Consider the following 17,191-nt stretch of genomic DNA (forward strand, 5'->3'; position numbering starts at 1 on the left):
AATGTGACCTTCTCATTGGAGAGCTGTTACATCATGCCCAGAAACACTGCCCAAGAAATCCACTCTCACCATGCACCATGAAGAAAATGGTGAAAACAAAAACAATGACAGACCAAAGAAACTACATGCAAAGTCTGTGTATAAAATAAGCTGTGCTACTTAAAATCAGATCACTTGGAAGAAACATTTGTCGACATGGAATATTCCAGCGTTTCATTTTTATGAGTAATGTCTTGTCTCATCTTACTATCCTTAGCATATAACCTCGGAGTCCTTTTTTTTTTTTCTTTTCAAAAAGCATTTTGTATGACCAGGCCTTGATTACTAATTCCATACAATTACGGGAGTAATTACTTTTTGTATTATCAAATGCCTACCTGGGTACTTTGCCATTTTACAGTTTGGTCCTTTTTAAACCATTTTCACTTGGACAAGGGTTTTCAGATTCTTCTGATCATCACGCACAACAACACACACGTTATGTCACAACCCAGCACAGAGACGTGTGTGTACGTGCACAAGCAACACTCAGGTTTTACAAAATAAGGCCTATCCTTACCACGTAAGATGCTCTCTACTACTTCTTTTTGTATTAGTCTTTAAAATGCTGTCAAATACCCACACGATCTATACCATGACCCACCGTTTTCAAAACCACTGCCCCAGAAGACTTAAAAAAAAGAAAACATTTCATCATGTTTTAAAGACAGGCTTTTAAAAATTCATTTAATTATTTGTTTTGAAACACACGAGTGACCTTCCCTGAGGCTGACTCACAAGTCATCACACTCTGTTCCCCCCTGGGGACTCCCACGCCTGGCTGGGGTGAGCAGCAGACACGAAGGAAGGGACGGTAAGCTCCCTCCGCTGCCAGCCACTACATGTGGGTGGGGGAGGGCTCAGCCAAGTGCAGGTCCACAAACACTGGGGGTTGCTTTCCAGTCACACACATTGTTATTCCTTAACCACTATACACACTCACAGAATGAAATAAAACTCAACCAGGAAGAAAAAGAGTTTCAGGAGAGAAGAAAGTAAAACAAAGCTTTTCCTTAACATCTGTGGACTTCAGTCATGCCTGCCGTGCTTAGTTTCCAGTACCACGGATATCAGAACAAGTTTAAAAAGACTGAACTGGCATGTAAATCACATGCAGAAAATATTTTTAACTATCAACAATTTTGAGTTTTTAAACTGTCAGTCAATATTATATTCTGCTAATCCACATGGAAAATGGTGGGCATGTGTGATAATCAGAGAGAAATTTTACATGAAGACTGGAAAACTTACTTTTAAGGACTCCCACAAGGGAAACTGGACCAATGAGAAAGGAATCTGAAAAGAAAAAAAATAAAATAAACTAGGCAGAAAAGACCAGAGTATGCCTAGGATTACTATCATGAACCTATAATTATTATTGAGAAATCTTAGTTCATTTTGACTTTATGTATATAATAAAGCTAACATTAAATTTATACATACGGTAGACATAGTTTTCAATTAAAAAAAAAAAGTTAAGCCACAACTGCCTGTAGAGTTCTACTAACTTTCTGAGCCCAAGGGACATAAAATGATGGTGTGAAACCCTTTTGAAACAGAAAGAGAAGCACAATACAGAGATCTGGCTACCGAAATGACAAAATAAATATTTCCTATCACAAGCAATAAAGACTTTAAAGACTTGACATTTTTCTGAAGAGCTAGAGCTGTCTACTCCTTAGCAGGCCAAGTGTTAGAGTTTAAAACAGAAACAGGGAGAAGGAGGGAGATGAAGGGGGAGAGGAAGGGAGAAGGATTAAGTGTGGGGGAGGAGGAGACAGTGGGGGGAGCAGGAAGAGGGAGAGGAGGAGGGGAAGGGAAGGAAAGAAGAGAAGGGAGAGCAAAGGAATGAAAAGGGAAAAAAGAAGGAGCAGAGAGGGAGGAAAGGACAGAGAGGAGGAGAGGGCAGGAGAGGGGGAGCCAGGGAGGAGTAAGGAAAGGACATACAAGGGAGGCACGGGAGGGATGCAGCAGGCAGGAAAGAGAAAAGAGGAGACACAGAGCCACTTACAAGAGGAGGGGACAGAGAATGGAAGAGCCATGTGGTGGTGGGAAAGGAGTGCAAGAGCACAAGGGGGCCTGAGGGCCGGCTGGTCCCCAGGGTAAGCCAAGAGAGGAGTCATCCGCAGTAGCCCAATGGGACGCTGAGGACAATCCGCACACTCAGGGCAGAGTACTTGCGGTCAGCTGGTTCACAGGAAGAGCTAGAATTACGGAGCGCGTCTCCTGTCTCAGGCACTGTGCCGATGAGTACTTCCAGAGCTTTACTTCGTCCCTCTCAACAACCCTGTGCGACAGTGAGGTATGAGTCCTGTCCCCAGGCTACAGATGCAGAAGAGGGGCAGGGACGCTGTATAACTGGACTAAAGACACCCTGGGAAGGCCGGACAACCTGACGCCAGAGCCCTGTCCACTCCTCTACCTAGAAGACATCTAAGTGCATTTATCTGAACATAAACTCACCCCCAGTACAATCTATTTGCTTTCCATGACATCTTCTAAAATTTGAAAACAGAACCACACCTTCCTATTTCCTAAGACAAAAATACCTGAACTCCAGTCAACGCCACCCACTCGCCTCTGTGACATCCAGTCACTGGCCAAAAGGGCTACACTGGGGCGATGCTGCTCGGAGCAGGCCCGGCCTCGTTCTCTGTATTCAGCTCGGCTGCCGGGAAGAGTAGAATACGGACTTCGGATGTATTCTTCAATGAATATGGTGTGCGTGTGCGCCAGAGGCCACGATTTCGAAGGCATTCATGGTATTTACCTTCACATGAATCAAGGGCACTAAATTACTTCTGAAGTATCTACACTGAATCACAAATTAAAAGTCTAGCATCATCTGTCTCACTCTGCTACAGCGAATGATGGTCCTGAGTTTGAGAGTGACAGAGAAGAAAAATCTGTCTTCCCTTCAGGCAGGAAATGGCAGTAAGAGAAAAACAATCAGTGACGATAGTCTAGTTTAGGCTGACAAAGTAGAATCTCAGAGAAGTTTGCTGTCCTCACAGTAGGCAGCACCCCACCCTGTATGCAAATTCCACAACAGGAGAGAAATTTAGTTTAGTGTTTTTGTCACCCAAATGTGAAAGCTTCGGACAAAAAGTCCATTCTGAAACTAAAGTTCAATTAAATTAACTATCTAAACCCTCCAAACTGACTGTATTATAGTTTTCTAAAAGGTTCTCTAAATTTCAAAAAAACAACGTACAGTATGTAATAAAATACCCAAGAAGACTAACAGGTACTAGGATTATAGATGACTTTCATTGTCTTCTTTGTACTCTCCCCTCCCAGATGTAAATTTATCGCATTTTAACAAGAATGTAAATATTTCATATTTATATGATTAAAAAGGGCCTTATAACTTCATGTAATGGTCCATGGTAACATTCTTTACTTCTTGATTAAAATAACCTGAGGCGCCTGGGTGGCATAGTCGGTGAAGCATCCGACTTTTGGTTTCACCTCAGGTCAGGATCTCAGGGGCCTGGGATCCAGCCCCGCATCAGGCTCCACACTCAGCAGGGAATGTGCTTGAGATTCTCTCTCTCCCTTTTCCACTGCCCCACCACCCCTGCCCCACCCCTAGTGGCATGCACTTGCTCTCTTTCTCTCTCAAATAAATAAATAAATCTTAAAAAATAAAAACATAAGTAAATATAAATAACCTATAAAACTTCATTGTATGTTATCTGCACTTTTTTAGTACTTAATAGTATTAGATTTTGAGTTCTGTACATGAACATTTTGCCCATTTTCCTCTATTAAAAGCTATTCATTAAACTGTTCCTTCAAATTTAAAGAAGTAATTTAAAAATCACACAGTTGGAATGGCCAAACTATTCCATGGGGTATTTATCTTAAAAAGTGAGCCGACAGTAAATCCCAACTTTACTCTCTAAAACGGGATTAACTGACAGTCTAAGTTAATTAAATGCACTACAAATGCTTAAAATAATTAAATTTATTTCTGGTTTCTGGTAGTGAAATATCCCTCATAAGATAAACTCCTGATGTGTAAAAATTTTTCAAATATTCTTCAAGTCAAAATCCTATTGAATGCTTTTTGTCATTTACAAGATGAAGAAACAATAATGAAAATGTGTTCCACACATGTGGAAGGAGTACTGCCAGCAAATATGGCTCCACAGCTAAAACAAACACTTCTCCCAACTTCTCCAGAACATGGGCCTGTCAAAGAGCTAGCTCCCGCCCCATGTCTGGTTTGGAGTTACATAACAGTGATGTTTCTTCAAAACGTGGAATTTTAAACCCCAAACAGATGTAAGCTGTTATTCTAAAATGTTTTATAGATGAAGAAAATGAATAGCTGCACTCAGAGGTCTTATATTCCAGAACACAACATACTCCTTTTATTGCACCAAAAGTTACAAAATGGCTCACTGTTGCGACCTTTTTAATGCCTCCATTTAAGACGTTTTGTTTGAATAAGGTTGTTACGACCCAGAGCACTAATAAGTGAGCAGCAGTAAACCCAGCTACCATCAAAGAGGCAGATGCAGAGGGGGAAAAACCTGCGAAAATTCAACATGGATTCCACTTAGTAATAAACATAGCAGTAATGCCGTACAAGAGTGCATGTGAGAATTCCATGCGAAGCAGATAAAAATTAAATATAGGTGTGGTGAGAGGGGGAATGAGTGTTGGGCAAACTAATGAAATAAAGAATTTACAAAATTACATTATGAACATGCTCTACCTCTCATTAACTATTGGACCAGACTCATCACTTGAAGCCAATCAATGCTTTTAACCCAGTGATCTTAAAACAAGTATCCATAACCTTATGGTCCTTAAAATATAATGAAGTGATTTATAACAAACCAAGGGGATATAAAGATATGATTTCTAAGGTATTATTTATCCATAAAATTCTATTTTTCAATGGACAAATCACATTAGAGTATCAACACTTTAAAAATAAGACTTGATCAGAAGCCGCAGTGAACACAATACTACCATGAATGCTCTAGGAAGCGTAAGAACAAGAAAGTGTGTTTTAAAAGCTGTAAAACCTATTGTACCTTGGCAGAAATAACCCAAAACTCTCTAGCAATAAGACAAGAACAAAAAAAAACCTGGAAACTTTTTGCTAAGACCTCAAATTAGAAAGGGTTTGCAGTACAGCATGGGATTGGTAGGCCTGCATGGATATCCCACTGGGTCCAAGAACCAGCCCATTCCAATTTTCAAGAGACCCTACAAGTGACCCACAGAGACATCTCCTTTTTGTTGCATTACAGTGTCCACATTTCTGTGACTGATTTAGGGTTTTCCACTTTAGTGTTGCATCGGTAACAAAGCCGTTCTCCTCTGAAATCACTGTGCCTTTTCCCTTTCAACCCCGTGGTAACAAAGGACAAATCAAGTTGAAGACCTAAGAACCTTGTGCCCCCCAAGTGACTACTGTTCCAAAATTTAAATTAAACAAAAAAAGTGAGAGCCATTCAAAGCTGGTCTGCTAGCATTTGACAGGACAGAAAAGAATTCCAACAGTCAATATACACTGATTTTTCAATTGAACAACCATAATCCATTTATATGTACTGTACGCAGAGAACAGAACATCTACCTAACAAAGGAAATTAACCTAAAAGTTGGAAAAATTTACACTGAATTATTCCTTAGGTTCAGAAGAGAGATTAACAAGTCCTAAAATATCTTTCCAAAAAAAGCACAAAAGGGACAAAAGAGTATCAAAATCTAATACAGAAAAGGAAACGTTGTGTAAGTGATTTGACTCTTAGGCAAATCTTCTAGAACTCGGCCAGGAGTTCTGAGGATATCACCAATCACTAATTCCGTGTGCTAGGCACAGCAAGTCTTTAATAAATGTGAGCACTGAAGGTAATGATTACATTTTCTTTCTCCGCATTCTACAGAATCATCACAGTAATAGCGTCTGGGTGGAAGGTACTCTCAGGGTATCAAGGTACACGTGAGTGTGCCAGTCACAAAGCACCATTAGGTAGCGAAGATAACAGCAATGTCAAATTAGTCCATGGTCCACTACATTTCTGAAGTCCTAAAAACAAGTTCCACTGTTTTTACAAAGTGAAAAGTATATATATTTGATGCTACTAATGATAAAAAAAAAAAATCTCATCAAGATAAGAACACAAGATAACTTCCTCGATCTGATAAAGGACTCCTAAAAAATACATATAGCTAACACCGTTCTTCAGGGTGAAAGACTGAATGATTTCCTCTTAAGATCATCAAGGCAAAGGTATCTGTTCTCACTGCTATTCAACACTACACTGCAGGTGCTAGTCAGTGCAACCCAGAAAAAAAAAAAAAAAGAAGAAGAGAAAGAAAGAAAGAAAGAAAAGGAAAGAAAAGAAAGAAAAGGAAAGAAACGACAACAAAAGGAAACAAAAAGCACAGAAATTGGAAAGAAGCTGTCCTTATTCACAAATGACATGATTAGTCATGCTGAAAATTCTAAAGAATCTTAAGGAATCAATATGCCAAAAAAATCAATAAAATTCCTAATTACTAGCAGCAAATTATGAAAAACAAATGTTTAAAAAAATCTGCTTAAAGGTGAATTAAAATTCAATTTAGGAAAAAAGTTAACCGAAGACTCACAGGACCAAGGTACTAAAAGTGACCAAATGAGGCACCTGGGTAGCTCAGTGGGTTAAGCATCCAACTCTTGATTTTTGGCTCTGGTCATGATCTCAGGGTTGTGAGATCAAGTCCCACATCAGGCTCCACACTCAGTGGGAGTCGGCTTGAGATTCTCTCTCTCTCTCTCTCCCTCTCCCTCTGCCCCCACCCCCTGCTTGCACCCCCTTCCCTAAATAAATAAATAAAATCTGGAAAAAAAAAAAAAGATCCAGAATATATTTTTTAAAAAACTCTGATCGCTCAACATCAACAAAAACCTAATTTTTTAAATGGGCAAAGGATTTGAGTAGACATTTCTCATGAGAAGATATACAAATAGCCCACAACCATATGAAAAGATGTTCCATATTACTAATCATTAGAGAAATGCAAATCAAAACCACGGTGAAATATCACCTCAAATTCAGTAGGACATTACCAAAAAACTGAAAAAACACAAGAAAGGAACAAGTACGGACAAGGATATGGAGATTTGAAACGTTTGCGCGCTGTTGGTGCGAAGGTGCAACGATGCAGCCATTTGGAAGACAACACAGCAGTTCCTCAAAAAATTAAAAACAGAAGTATGTATGATCCAGCAATGCCACTACTGGGTATATACCCAAAAAGACTGACACTAAGGTCTCAGAGAAGTATCTGTATGTTCAAGTTCACAGCAGCATAATTCACAATAACCAAAAGGTGGAAGTAAGCTAAGTGTCCATCAATGAACAGATAAGACGTGTGTGTGCGTGTGTGTACAAATATGAGCCTTAAAAAGAAGGAGATTCTGACAAATGCTACAGAACGGATGAACCTTGGGGACATTATACTAAGTGAAATAAGCCAGTCACAAAAAGACAAATACTGTCTGATTCCACTGATGTGAAGAAACTAGAGTAGTGGAATCCATCAAAACAGAAAGTAGGATGGTGGTTGCCAGGAGACAGGGAGAAGAGGGAGATGGAGAGTTCTTATTTCATAAGTGCACAGTTTCAGTTCTGCAAGATGAAAGGAGTGTTGGAGCTCGGTTGCACAACAGTGTGAAAATACTTCACGCAACTGAACTGTATACCTAAAAATGTTTAAGATGATAAATGTTCATGTATTTTACCAAATTAAACTTTTTAAAAACTTTTTAAAGGCACTATTAATGAAAAGGCAAGCCACAGACTGAAAGAAAATATTCACAAAACGTATCTGACAACTTCTATTCAGAATATACAAGGAACTTTCAAACCTTATTAACTAAAAGGGGGGGGGAATTCAATTTTTAAAATGCACAGAAGACTTGCACAAGCACTTCACAAAGAAATATATACATAAATTGCTAACATAAGCACATGAAAAGGTATTCAACATCGTTAGTCATCAGGGAAATGCCAATTAAAACACACTGAGAAAAAAAGGTTGGTGGTTCCCGAAAAAGCTCAACACGGAATTACCATACGACGCAGCATTCTGTTCCCAGGTATACAGCCCAAATTACTGAACACAGGTCCTCAAACAGGTGCTTGTACACCAGTCTTCACCGCGGCATCATTCACTATAACCAAACCAAATCCAAGTGTCCATCAACAAATAAACCGAAAAAAAAAAAAAAATGGGTGTTAGCCCCACGATGGAGCATTATTGTGCCATAAAAAGGACTGAAATTCTGACAAAGGTGACAACATGGGTGAACCATGAAAACATCATACAAGGTGAAATAAGCCAGACACAAAAGGACAAATAATGTATCATTCCACTTATATGAAATACCTAAAATAGGCAAATTCAGAGAGACAGAAACGAGATTAGGGGTTACCAGGGGCTGGCGGGAGAGGGCAGTGGGGAGTTCTTACTCAAGGAGAACAGAGTTTCTGTCTGGGGTGATGCAAACATCTTGGGACCAGGTAATGGTGACAGTTGCATCAGCTTGGGAGTGATACTGAAGTATACACTTAATGTGGTTGAAGTGGCAAGTGTTATGTTTTGACTATTTTAGCACTGTTTAAAAACTATTCTTCAAAAAGTACACATTGACAAGCCACTGTACAACTGCTAATAGCTTGAAATCAGAAAGACCAACAAAACCATATAAGGGTAAGGATGTGCAGCAATCACAACTCTGTGTTGCTGGTAGGAACTTAAAATAGGACAATCACTTCCAAAAGGGATTTGCCACGTTATCGTTTGATCCAGAAATTCCATGCCTAGGGGCGCCTGGGTGGCACAGCGGTTAAGCGTCTGCCTTCGGCTCAGGGCGTGATCCCGGCGTTCTGGGATCGAGCCCCACATCAGGCTCTTCCACTATGAGCCTGCTTCTTCCTCTCCCACTCCCCCTGCTTGTGTTCCCTCTCTCACTGGCTGTCTCTATCTCTGTCGAATAAATAAATAAAATCTTCAAAAAAAAAAAAAAAAAGAAATTCCATGCCTAGGTATTTATCCAAGAGCAATGACAGTATATGTCCACAATTAAACTGTCATGAATGTCAGCACAGCTTTCAGCACAATAGTTACTGTCCATCAACAAGAGAAAGGCTACAGAGAGTGTCATACAGTCATACAGTAGAGTACTGGCAATAAAGTGGAAAAAACTATTGACACTTGCTATGACGTTAATGTTCCTCACACATGTCATGCTCAGCAAAGGAAGTCAGACATAAAAAGAGATCATACTGTGTGGCTGTTTTTACATAAAGTTCTAAGAAAAGGCAAAACCATCCCAGGTGGGAAGACTGACTGGGATGGAATACTAGAGAACATTCTGGGGTATGGAAATACTCAATATCATAACAGTGATGTGGGTTACATGAGTATATTCATCCTTCAAAAGTATACATCTATCATTTGTACATTTCAATGGATACAAATTTAATCTACAAATATACTATAAAAAATATGACTGTCATCCAAGTAAAGTGATACAGATGAGTAAAAATGGTAGAATGCTGATACCTGTGGAAGCCCGGAGATGGGGACTTAGGCTTCATTGTACTATTCCATTTACCTTGTGTATGTTTTAATTTTCCCATAACAAAAAATGTGTATGGGTAAAGCATGATTACATTCTCATTCTTAAAATTCATACATAGAAGCCTAAAACACAAGGTCAAAGTGAGCTTCCCTACCTCCTTTTAACAAAAGTTAACATTTGAGATGTATCTTCTCATTTATCCCAACATACTTCATTTTGGTTTGGGTTTTTTCATTAAACATTAGTATACAGAGTTCTAAAATTTGATTTTCTTCTAAACAGTATCACGGAGATATTGCCATGTTCATTAAAATAGATCTGTCATTTCTGACCAATGCATAGTATTTCATAATATTTATCCCCTGGTGATTTATTTCTAATTTTTTCTCATAAAACACTATTTTTGTTTATTTAATATTTCTAATACATAGCAGATTCTAGACACAGAATTATAAATATATTATTTACAAATATATTATTTACAAATATATTATTTCTGAACAAACTTACAACAGCGGGCTTAGAAGATGAAGGCCCAACATTAACCCTTCATTAGCACAATCGTCCTTAAAAATGCCCAGGGTTAATATCCAGGTCTCTCAGAACAGAAAGAAATCATCTTTAAGGTATCAAGTTTAATTTACTAAATCCATCAAAATGAAAAAAATCATAAAATCACACTGGCTTCTACACTGCAAGTGATTCTAACACACCATTCCACACTGACTCCTTGCAAATGTTCAACACTTGCATAAAGATTGAATCCTGCTTCCAGAGGTCTGTAAACGTTGTTTACGTGGTGGGATTATGGTATCAAGAATTACCGATGTGTGTATGACTAAGCAGAATGTAACTATGAGGTCACAAGTAGACAGAAGTTGTGCCCTACCTAAAAAGAGGAACTATTTTTGTCAGTTGGGATTCTCAAGAATCAAGTTAGAAATGCTTTTAAAAATTTTCCATTTAGTGCAAGTTAAAAAAATCTATCTTTATATAAATATACACACATACACATACATACGGATTCCTTCAGTGATGCATTTATTTTCATTAGCTTCTTTAATGAACCGTGCGAATCGCTCCACAATTCCTACAATGATCACTCAGCAATTAGTCTGATTTTTGCTAATGAAACCTGAACTCTTCTGGTGTATAAGAAGCAAATGAAGACGCTCCTTTTCAGTCACAGAGTCATTTCCAATATGTTAAGCCGTGCTGATTTAAGCCTTCTAAGAAAACAGCCGGAGAGTAGCTGAGGGAGGTGCTTGAGACTCGAAATTTCACAACCAGAATTCCTGTCAAGATGTTAAACTCTGGCACGGGGTCAGGAAACAGATGTTTTCGGTGGGAATTTGCATGCAACTTTAATCCCTTACAAAACATAATCAGGTTGTTCTTCAGATTTTTTCTGCAGCTGAGACCGGCGTTCGCATGTATAGTCAGTCGGCTTTCCCGCCTATGACTCCATCCTGCCCTTTCAGCCAGCACGGCTTAGCTCTACTAGGAACGCGAAAAATGGGGGTGAGGAAAAGTTGTAATCAACCCCTCAAGCAGTCCTACAGCAGAAGGCAGATTATTTTATTATTCTACCAACTGTCCTTGTTAGCTGAGGCACACGCTTATTTACCCAGGTCTTCCCCATATCCGAAGCAATCTGTTTTTTGGTAATAAAGATGTTCTAATTGATGGTTTCCCAAACTCTAAAAAAAAACAAATAAAATAAATAGGTAAAATTTAAAAGACCAGCCAAGAGCAATATCTTTTGGGCACTTATGCAGAATTACAACCTGAGAAGAATCATAAAAAAATAAAAAGAGGTTTGCATAGTGGTTAGGCCATGTGGGTGGCTCACTTGCTCCCTTGCTGCCTCCCCCCCACTGACCTACCTTCCTCTCTCAGGACACTCCCCCACTCCCGCCTCCCCAGAATAATGCAGCGCTAGTAAAAGCATATTTGAAAGCAGCCCCAAGAACATAAAATGACAACAAGGAGGCTGAGCAGCAGCCTGTTTACAAAATGGTCAGAAGAGAGGAGGGGCTGCAGAACCGAAGAGAAGAGGATAGTAGCTTGCTAAGGGCGGGAAGGGAGAGGCGTCTGCTTTACTCCGCACTGCAACCCAGTGCTTGGCAGAACAGAGCGCTCAGTGACTACTTATCCCATTAGTGAATGGAGGAAAAGCAAAGGAACGGAAGAGACGGTAGGCAATAAGGCTGGTGGCAGAATTAGAGTCGAGTCCAGCGTTTCTGGATCATTGTTCAAACGAATACTCTTTCCTTCTACCATTATAGATTTACAAATATTTGTTAGAGCAATGTGCTGAGAGCTGATCAGTAAGGGGAAAAAAAGTGAGTACCAATCAGATGCTAAAAAGATAAAATACAAACACAGATCCCATTAATTTCATCTATTAGTCAGTTAAGTCAAAAGCCAGATAAATATGCATATACACATCCCAGGAAATAAAAGCTTTGCATGGCCACTCTATAAATGTACCCCCAAATGTACCTCCAATGAACTCTTATTCACTCCTAACAGAAAACAGCATTCAAGCCCACATGGTGAGAACTATAAATCATCTACTTTGTACAATTAAAGAGAAGCCATGCTTCCAGAAGAGTAACTTTGGGTGGAGTTTAGGGCATCAGATAAATGACTGTCATAAACTGCCACAGGCACTGCCCTCAGTTTTCTCGTTTCCTTATCCTCAGTTCTGTTACACGCGCTGCACCCTACTATGTAACTGTGAGCACTCTCCACAGGCACTTAGTGTTTGACCATAACCGCACTACTAGTTTATGCTTGTGAGCCAATTAAGAGAATAATTAGGAGAGACAGGAAATAAACTGTAGGGTCCAGTACAGATTTTTTTTAAGTGAGGGATAAAAATAAATATTACCTAAAGGAGGAACAAGAAATTAGGCCAGATTTTATCCGCTAGCTGTGATGCATTACCAAAATGTCCCTCAAATCCCAGTGGGATACATCAATCAAACTTGTTCTTCCCATTCAGCTATAGGTTGGCTATGGCTGCCTTTAGGCTGTGGCTTTTGCTCCACGTGCCTTCTGATTCTAATCAGAAGGAACAAACCATAACTGAGACATGCCATTCTCAAGGCAAAAGGCAGAAACTGAGAGGAAGTTGTCATACCTCTGTTCAGAAATAGAATATGTCACTTCCACATTTGCTCCACTGACTAAAACAAGTCATAGTGCCAAGCCTAAGTGACAAGGAGACACTGCAAATCACCTGACAGGCGGGCAAGTATAATCCATCCTCTTAAAAGGAAAGAAGCAAAGAGTGGAGAACTATAATTTATCCCATAGATCTTCCAAATTCCATGTCTAATGCTTTTCTCATTAGAAAGGTGGTAAGTCTAGGCCAAAGCATACATTCACAACCATTAAGTGAATGATAAAATGAAAATCCAGGGCCAAAAAAGATTCCAGGAAGATGATGACGTGAACCTAACACCCCTACCATCCCTGTGTAACCCCCACTACCATTTTCAATTTCTCCATTGCAATAGATATAGGTCTGATGTCTGTGGATGGCTAAATGGAATTGAAGGCTTAGGTTCTTTGGCGTATAGAGGAAGAGCCTGGAATGTGTATCTGTAATTTTTCTAGGAGCTGGGCAAGTGCCCAGAGTCTAGCCTCTTGGAAACTTGGAATGACTGTAAACTAATGGTTCTAGAAAAAGCCTGGTCTGTGGAGATCTGATGACACTTGGGTGGGGGGGAAGATCTCCCTGAATCATTTGAGACCAAGACCAGAACTGGGCCTTTAGGAGCTGACAAAGAAAATATGACAACACCTAACAAGCCTGAGCATCTGGAAAGACAGTTACCAATCAGGACAAAGGGAGCAAACCCACAACTAAAAAGAGCTGTTTGAAGAGTAAGAGGCCAATAATGGTCAGAAAAATAATAAGCTAACTGACGGAGATTTAACTACAGCAGAGAGAAGTCCTCCTGCATCTAAAAGCACAATTTTCCAAATAAACTATACAGCAGATTAAAAGAAGGAAAGAATGGATCGTGGCAAAAGTCCAAATATGTGGTCTGAAAGATCAAATGGAAAGAATAGCTCAAAGCAGCAAAAGAGAAATCATGATAGAAGAGATAAAAGACTTAGAGGACAGAACTAATGAGATGAACAGCAGTTCCAGCAGAAGAAAGATGAACAGACAGTAGTGAGGCAATAATAAAATACATAACAGAAGAGAATTTGCTTGGCCCAAAGAAAGACCTCAACCTGCAGATTAAAAGAGCTCACTTTATTCTAGATACAGACCTAGGCATAACTTAGTAAATGCCTGAACTCTGTAAGAAAAAAATTTACAAGCCCGCAGGTGGAAAGAACATATTCCTTCCAGAGGGGAAAGCTCAGGGAGCTACCGGACTTTCCCACCTGCAACATCAGAAGCGAGAGCAACAATCCTAACAACTACTGAGAGAAAAATGGATACCCAAACCCTACACTTGGCACCTGGCAGGAAATAGTGTAGATACTCAAAAATGTGCAGGGAAAAGGGGAAAGAAAAGGTAATCATTAATGGAATAGAAATGTACAGTAGAAATGCCAAAGTAACAAAAATTTAAAAAAAAGAAAGAAATCCAAAATAAGTTAAACCAGCATAAATAAGAAAAGGGATAAGAAACAAGTTAAAACATAAAGCAAGTTAAAAGAAAAACTGTTTATACAACAGGCGAAGAAAGTAAATTATGCCATTAAAAGAAAGACCTAGCTATATTGTGATTAAAAGAAATATTCTGTTTAAAATAAAACAAAATGATAAAGAAATGCTTAAAATAACAGGATAGAAATAAAAATTAGGTTTAAAGATTAAAATGAATACATGGGGTTTTTTTTTGTTTTTTTTTTCTTAAAGAACAGTAAGTAAGGGGCACTTGAGTGGCTCAGTGGGTTGAGTGTCCGACTCTTGGTTTTGGCTGAGGTCATGATCTCAAAGTCATGAGACCAAGCCCCACATGTGGCTCCAGGCTCAGCAGGGAGTCTGCTTGAGATTATTCTCACTCTCCTTCTCCCTTTGCCCCTCTCCCAATCTCTCTCTCAAATTAAACATTTTTTTTAAATGCCCGGAAATAAAGTCAATAAGAGGGGCATATATGACCTATAATATATAAACAAAACTATAAAATTCCATTAGATGACATCAAACAAGATCTGAAAAAATGTAGAAACCATACTGCATTCTTGTCAGTTCTCCTAAGCTTAATATAGAATTTAACTCTTCCGGTTATAAAGCTGTCTTTTTAAAAACTGTATACTGATCTTAACAATTATACAGAAGAATAAATGCCCATGCATAGCCAAGAATTTCTTTTGCCAAGAATATTTTTAAAAACAAGACCAGTAACTTTCAATATGTATGAGAATTTAACTAATCAAAAGATGTGGAAAGTTGCTAGCATAGTACACTACAGACAACTACAAGAAAATAGAACCCGGTCTTACTCCAAGCACAAAAAGTAAATACTAACACAGATTAAATGTTAAATAATTTGTCTTGTTAATAAGCTGCAGGGAAGGTGGGTAGGGGGATGGGGTAACTGGTAATGGGCATTCGGGAGGCCACTTGCTGTAATGAGCACTGGGTATCACAGGCAACTGAGGAATCACTAAATTCTACCTCTGAAACTAATAATACACTATATATTAACTAAATTGAATAAAAATATAATAAGCTGCCAAAAAATCTAAGAGAACATATGTACATTATACAACAGAGATCTTAAGCCCAGAAGCTATAAATGAGAAGACAGACATATTTACTACATGAAAAAATTTAAAATTTCTATAGCAAACAATGCAAAAAGCAAAAGAAGAGACAATAAATTTGGAAAAAATATTTCCAATATAGAAGACAGAGGTTTACTATTTACAAATACAAAGACCTCTCATAAACCAACAGGATGAGTAGCGGGGTGAGGGTTGGGGAGGCAAAGGACAGAAAAGGGGCAAATTTACAGAAGAGCAATTCCCAGTGACCACTGTTGCCAACAAATAAATCACACCCAAACTGTCAATGCAAATTGAACTACGGAGGAGGTACTAGTTAACATCAATCAGAACGGCAAAATGGATACGACCGGCTCTACCTATTGTATACGGCAATGCAAGGACCGGCTCTACCTATTGTATACGGGAATGCAAGGAAAAGGGTCCTCTCAGACACTCCTGGTGGATGTGTAAATTGTTAGTTTTTAAAGAATGTTATAATCTAGAAACATTTATTTTAAAAACGTATCTTCAGATACAGCAAACTCACTCTAAGAAATTCATCGCAGAGAAATAAAGCAGTTCTGTATAGGGAAGTTTATTACAGCACTATTCATAGTGTTCCTAGAAGGAACATTGATAGGGAAATAGTTGGGTACATTAAAACAATCCTCTACCACAGAATAGTAAAGCAAGTCACTTAAAAGAAGGCATTGGAACTGTACAGTAGACATGAAGAGACTTCTCTAGGTATTGTTAAGATAGAAAAACAAAACATGGAATAGTATGTATCATGTAAGCCACCTTTTACAAAGCACAAAACAAAAACTGTTATTTGGATACGATTATGATAGTGTGGAAGCAAAAGCAAAAGTAAACACATACACAAATACACACATATTAAGTTACTAATAGGAGTTATGGAGGGTGGGAAGAGGGCCAGGAAGTTGAATAAAGAGGTAAAACCAAAAGTTTTTAACCCAACCCATAGGAGGTATGATACAATCATCCTTAGACACTGTTTTTATTTATTTATATGAATATGTGAAAAAAGAAAACACTAAAAAATTTAAAAAGAAAAAAGAAAGCTAGAAAGGGACACCAGGATAGAATTTTAGAAAGTCTGAGATATCAGGAAAATAGTATGGAATCTATCCTCTGTCACCCTGGAGCCACTGTGCCTACCACTGATGGCAAGCACATTACAAGCATTCAAAAAATGCTTTTATTCTGCAGAACAAGAGAAAAAGGAGCAGAGAGAAAAAAGAGCAGAGGGTGGAAGGAGAACCTGTTCTTCTTGAAGAAAGGGCTGATTCTAGAAATAGGGCAGGCAATTTTTAAGATGAGCCTGGAGCCTCTTGTATGGCCAAAAATTAGGGAAATACTCAGAACTGAACAAACAATAACAATAAAATCAACACTGATTGGGGTACATCAAAGGGACACAAGAACCAACTGAGAGATATCCAATGGCCCAAACTGGAATGATTCAAGCAACCAAATAGAGTAGTATTGGATTATAACCCAAAGTATAAAATAATTACCCATGAATCATACTAATATAATGATTGAATGAATGATTAAATTAGAAGTGACAAAGCTCTACAGAAGAATTCCAAATAATTCATGTAGATAAGGTAAAGCATACTGTTGACTCCTTAAATGTGGGCTGCACACAGTGACTTCTTCCGAAGAGAAATGTGTAGAAGGGGGAAAGAGTAACTTTCTAGTGGAGACACCTGACAAGTGCTACCTCAGCCAGGTTATCAAGGCCAACAGTAACAGTGATAAGTTGTGTTGGTAGTATGCACC

The 17,191-nt window shown here is 38.7% G+C and overlaps 1 protein-coding gene across 4 annotated transcripts in view; it reads right to left on the reverse strand.

Annotated features, from left to right (window-relative positions):
- The window catches only part of SLC25A26 (solute carrier family 25 member 26), a 127,407-nt gene that overhangs the window by 29,673 nt on the left and 80,543 nt on the right, over positions 1–17,191 (reverse strand). For 3 of the 4 annotated variants that reach the window (XM_040628588.1, XM_040628587.1, XM_008703119.2), the window contains one exon: positions 1,291–1,335. The exons of the other annotated variant lie outside the window; for it this stretch is intronic. In XM_040628588.1, the coding sequence (XP_040484522.1) occupies positions 1,291–1,335 (45 nt within the window). The remainder of the gene's footprint in view (positions 1–1,290; positions 1,336–17,191) is intronic. 4 annotated transcript variants of the gene reach the window in all.

The sequence above is a fragment of the Ursus maritimus genome, unplaced genomic scaffold, assembly GCF_017311325.1.
Source record: "Ursus maritimus isolate PB19 unplaced genomic scaffold, ASM1731132v1 scaffold_14, whole genome shotgun sequence".
Taxonomy (NCBI): Eukaryota; Metazoa; Chordata; class Mammalia; order Carnivora; family Ursidae; genus Ursus; species Ursus maritimus.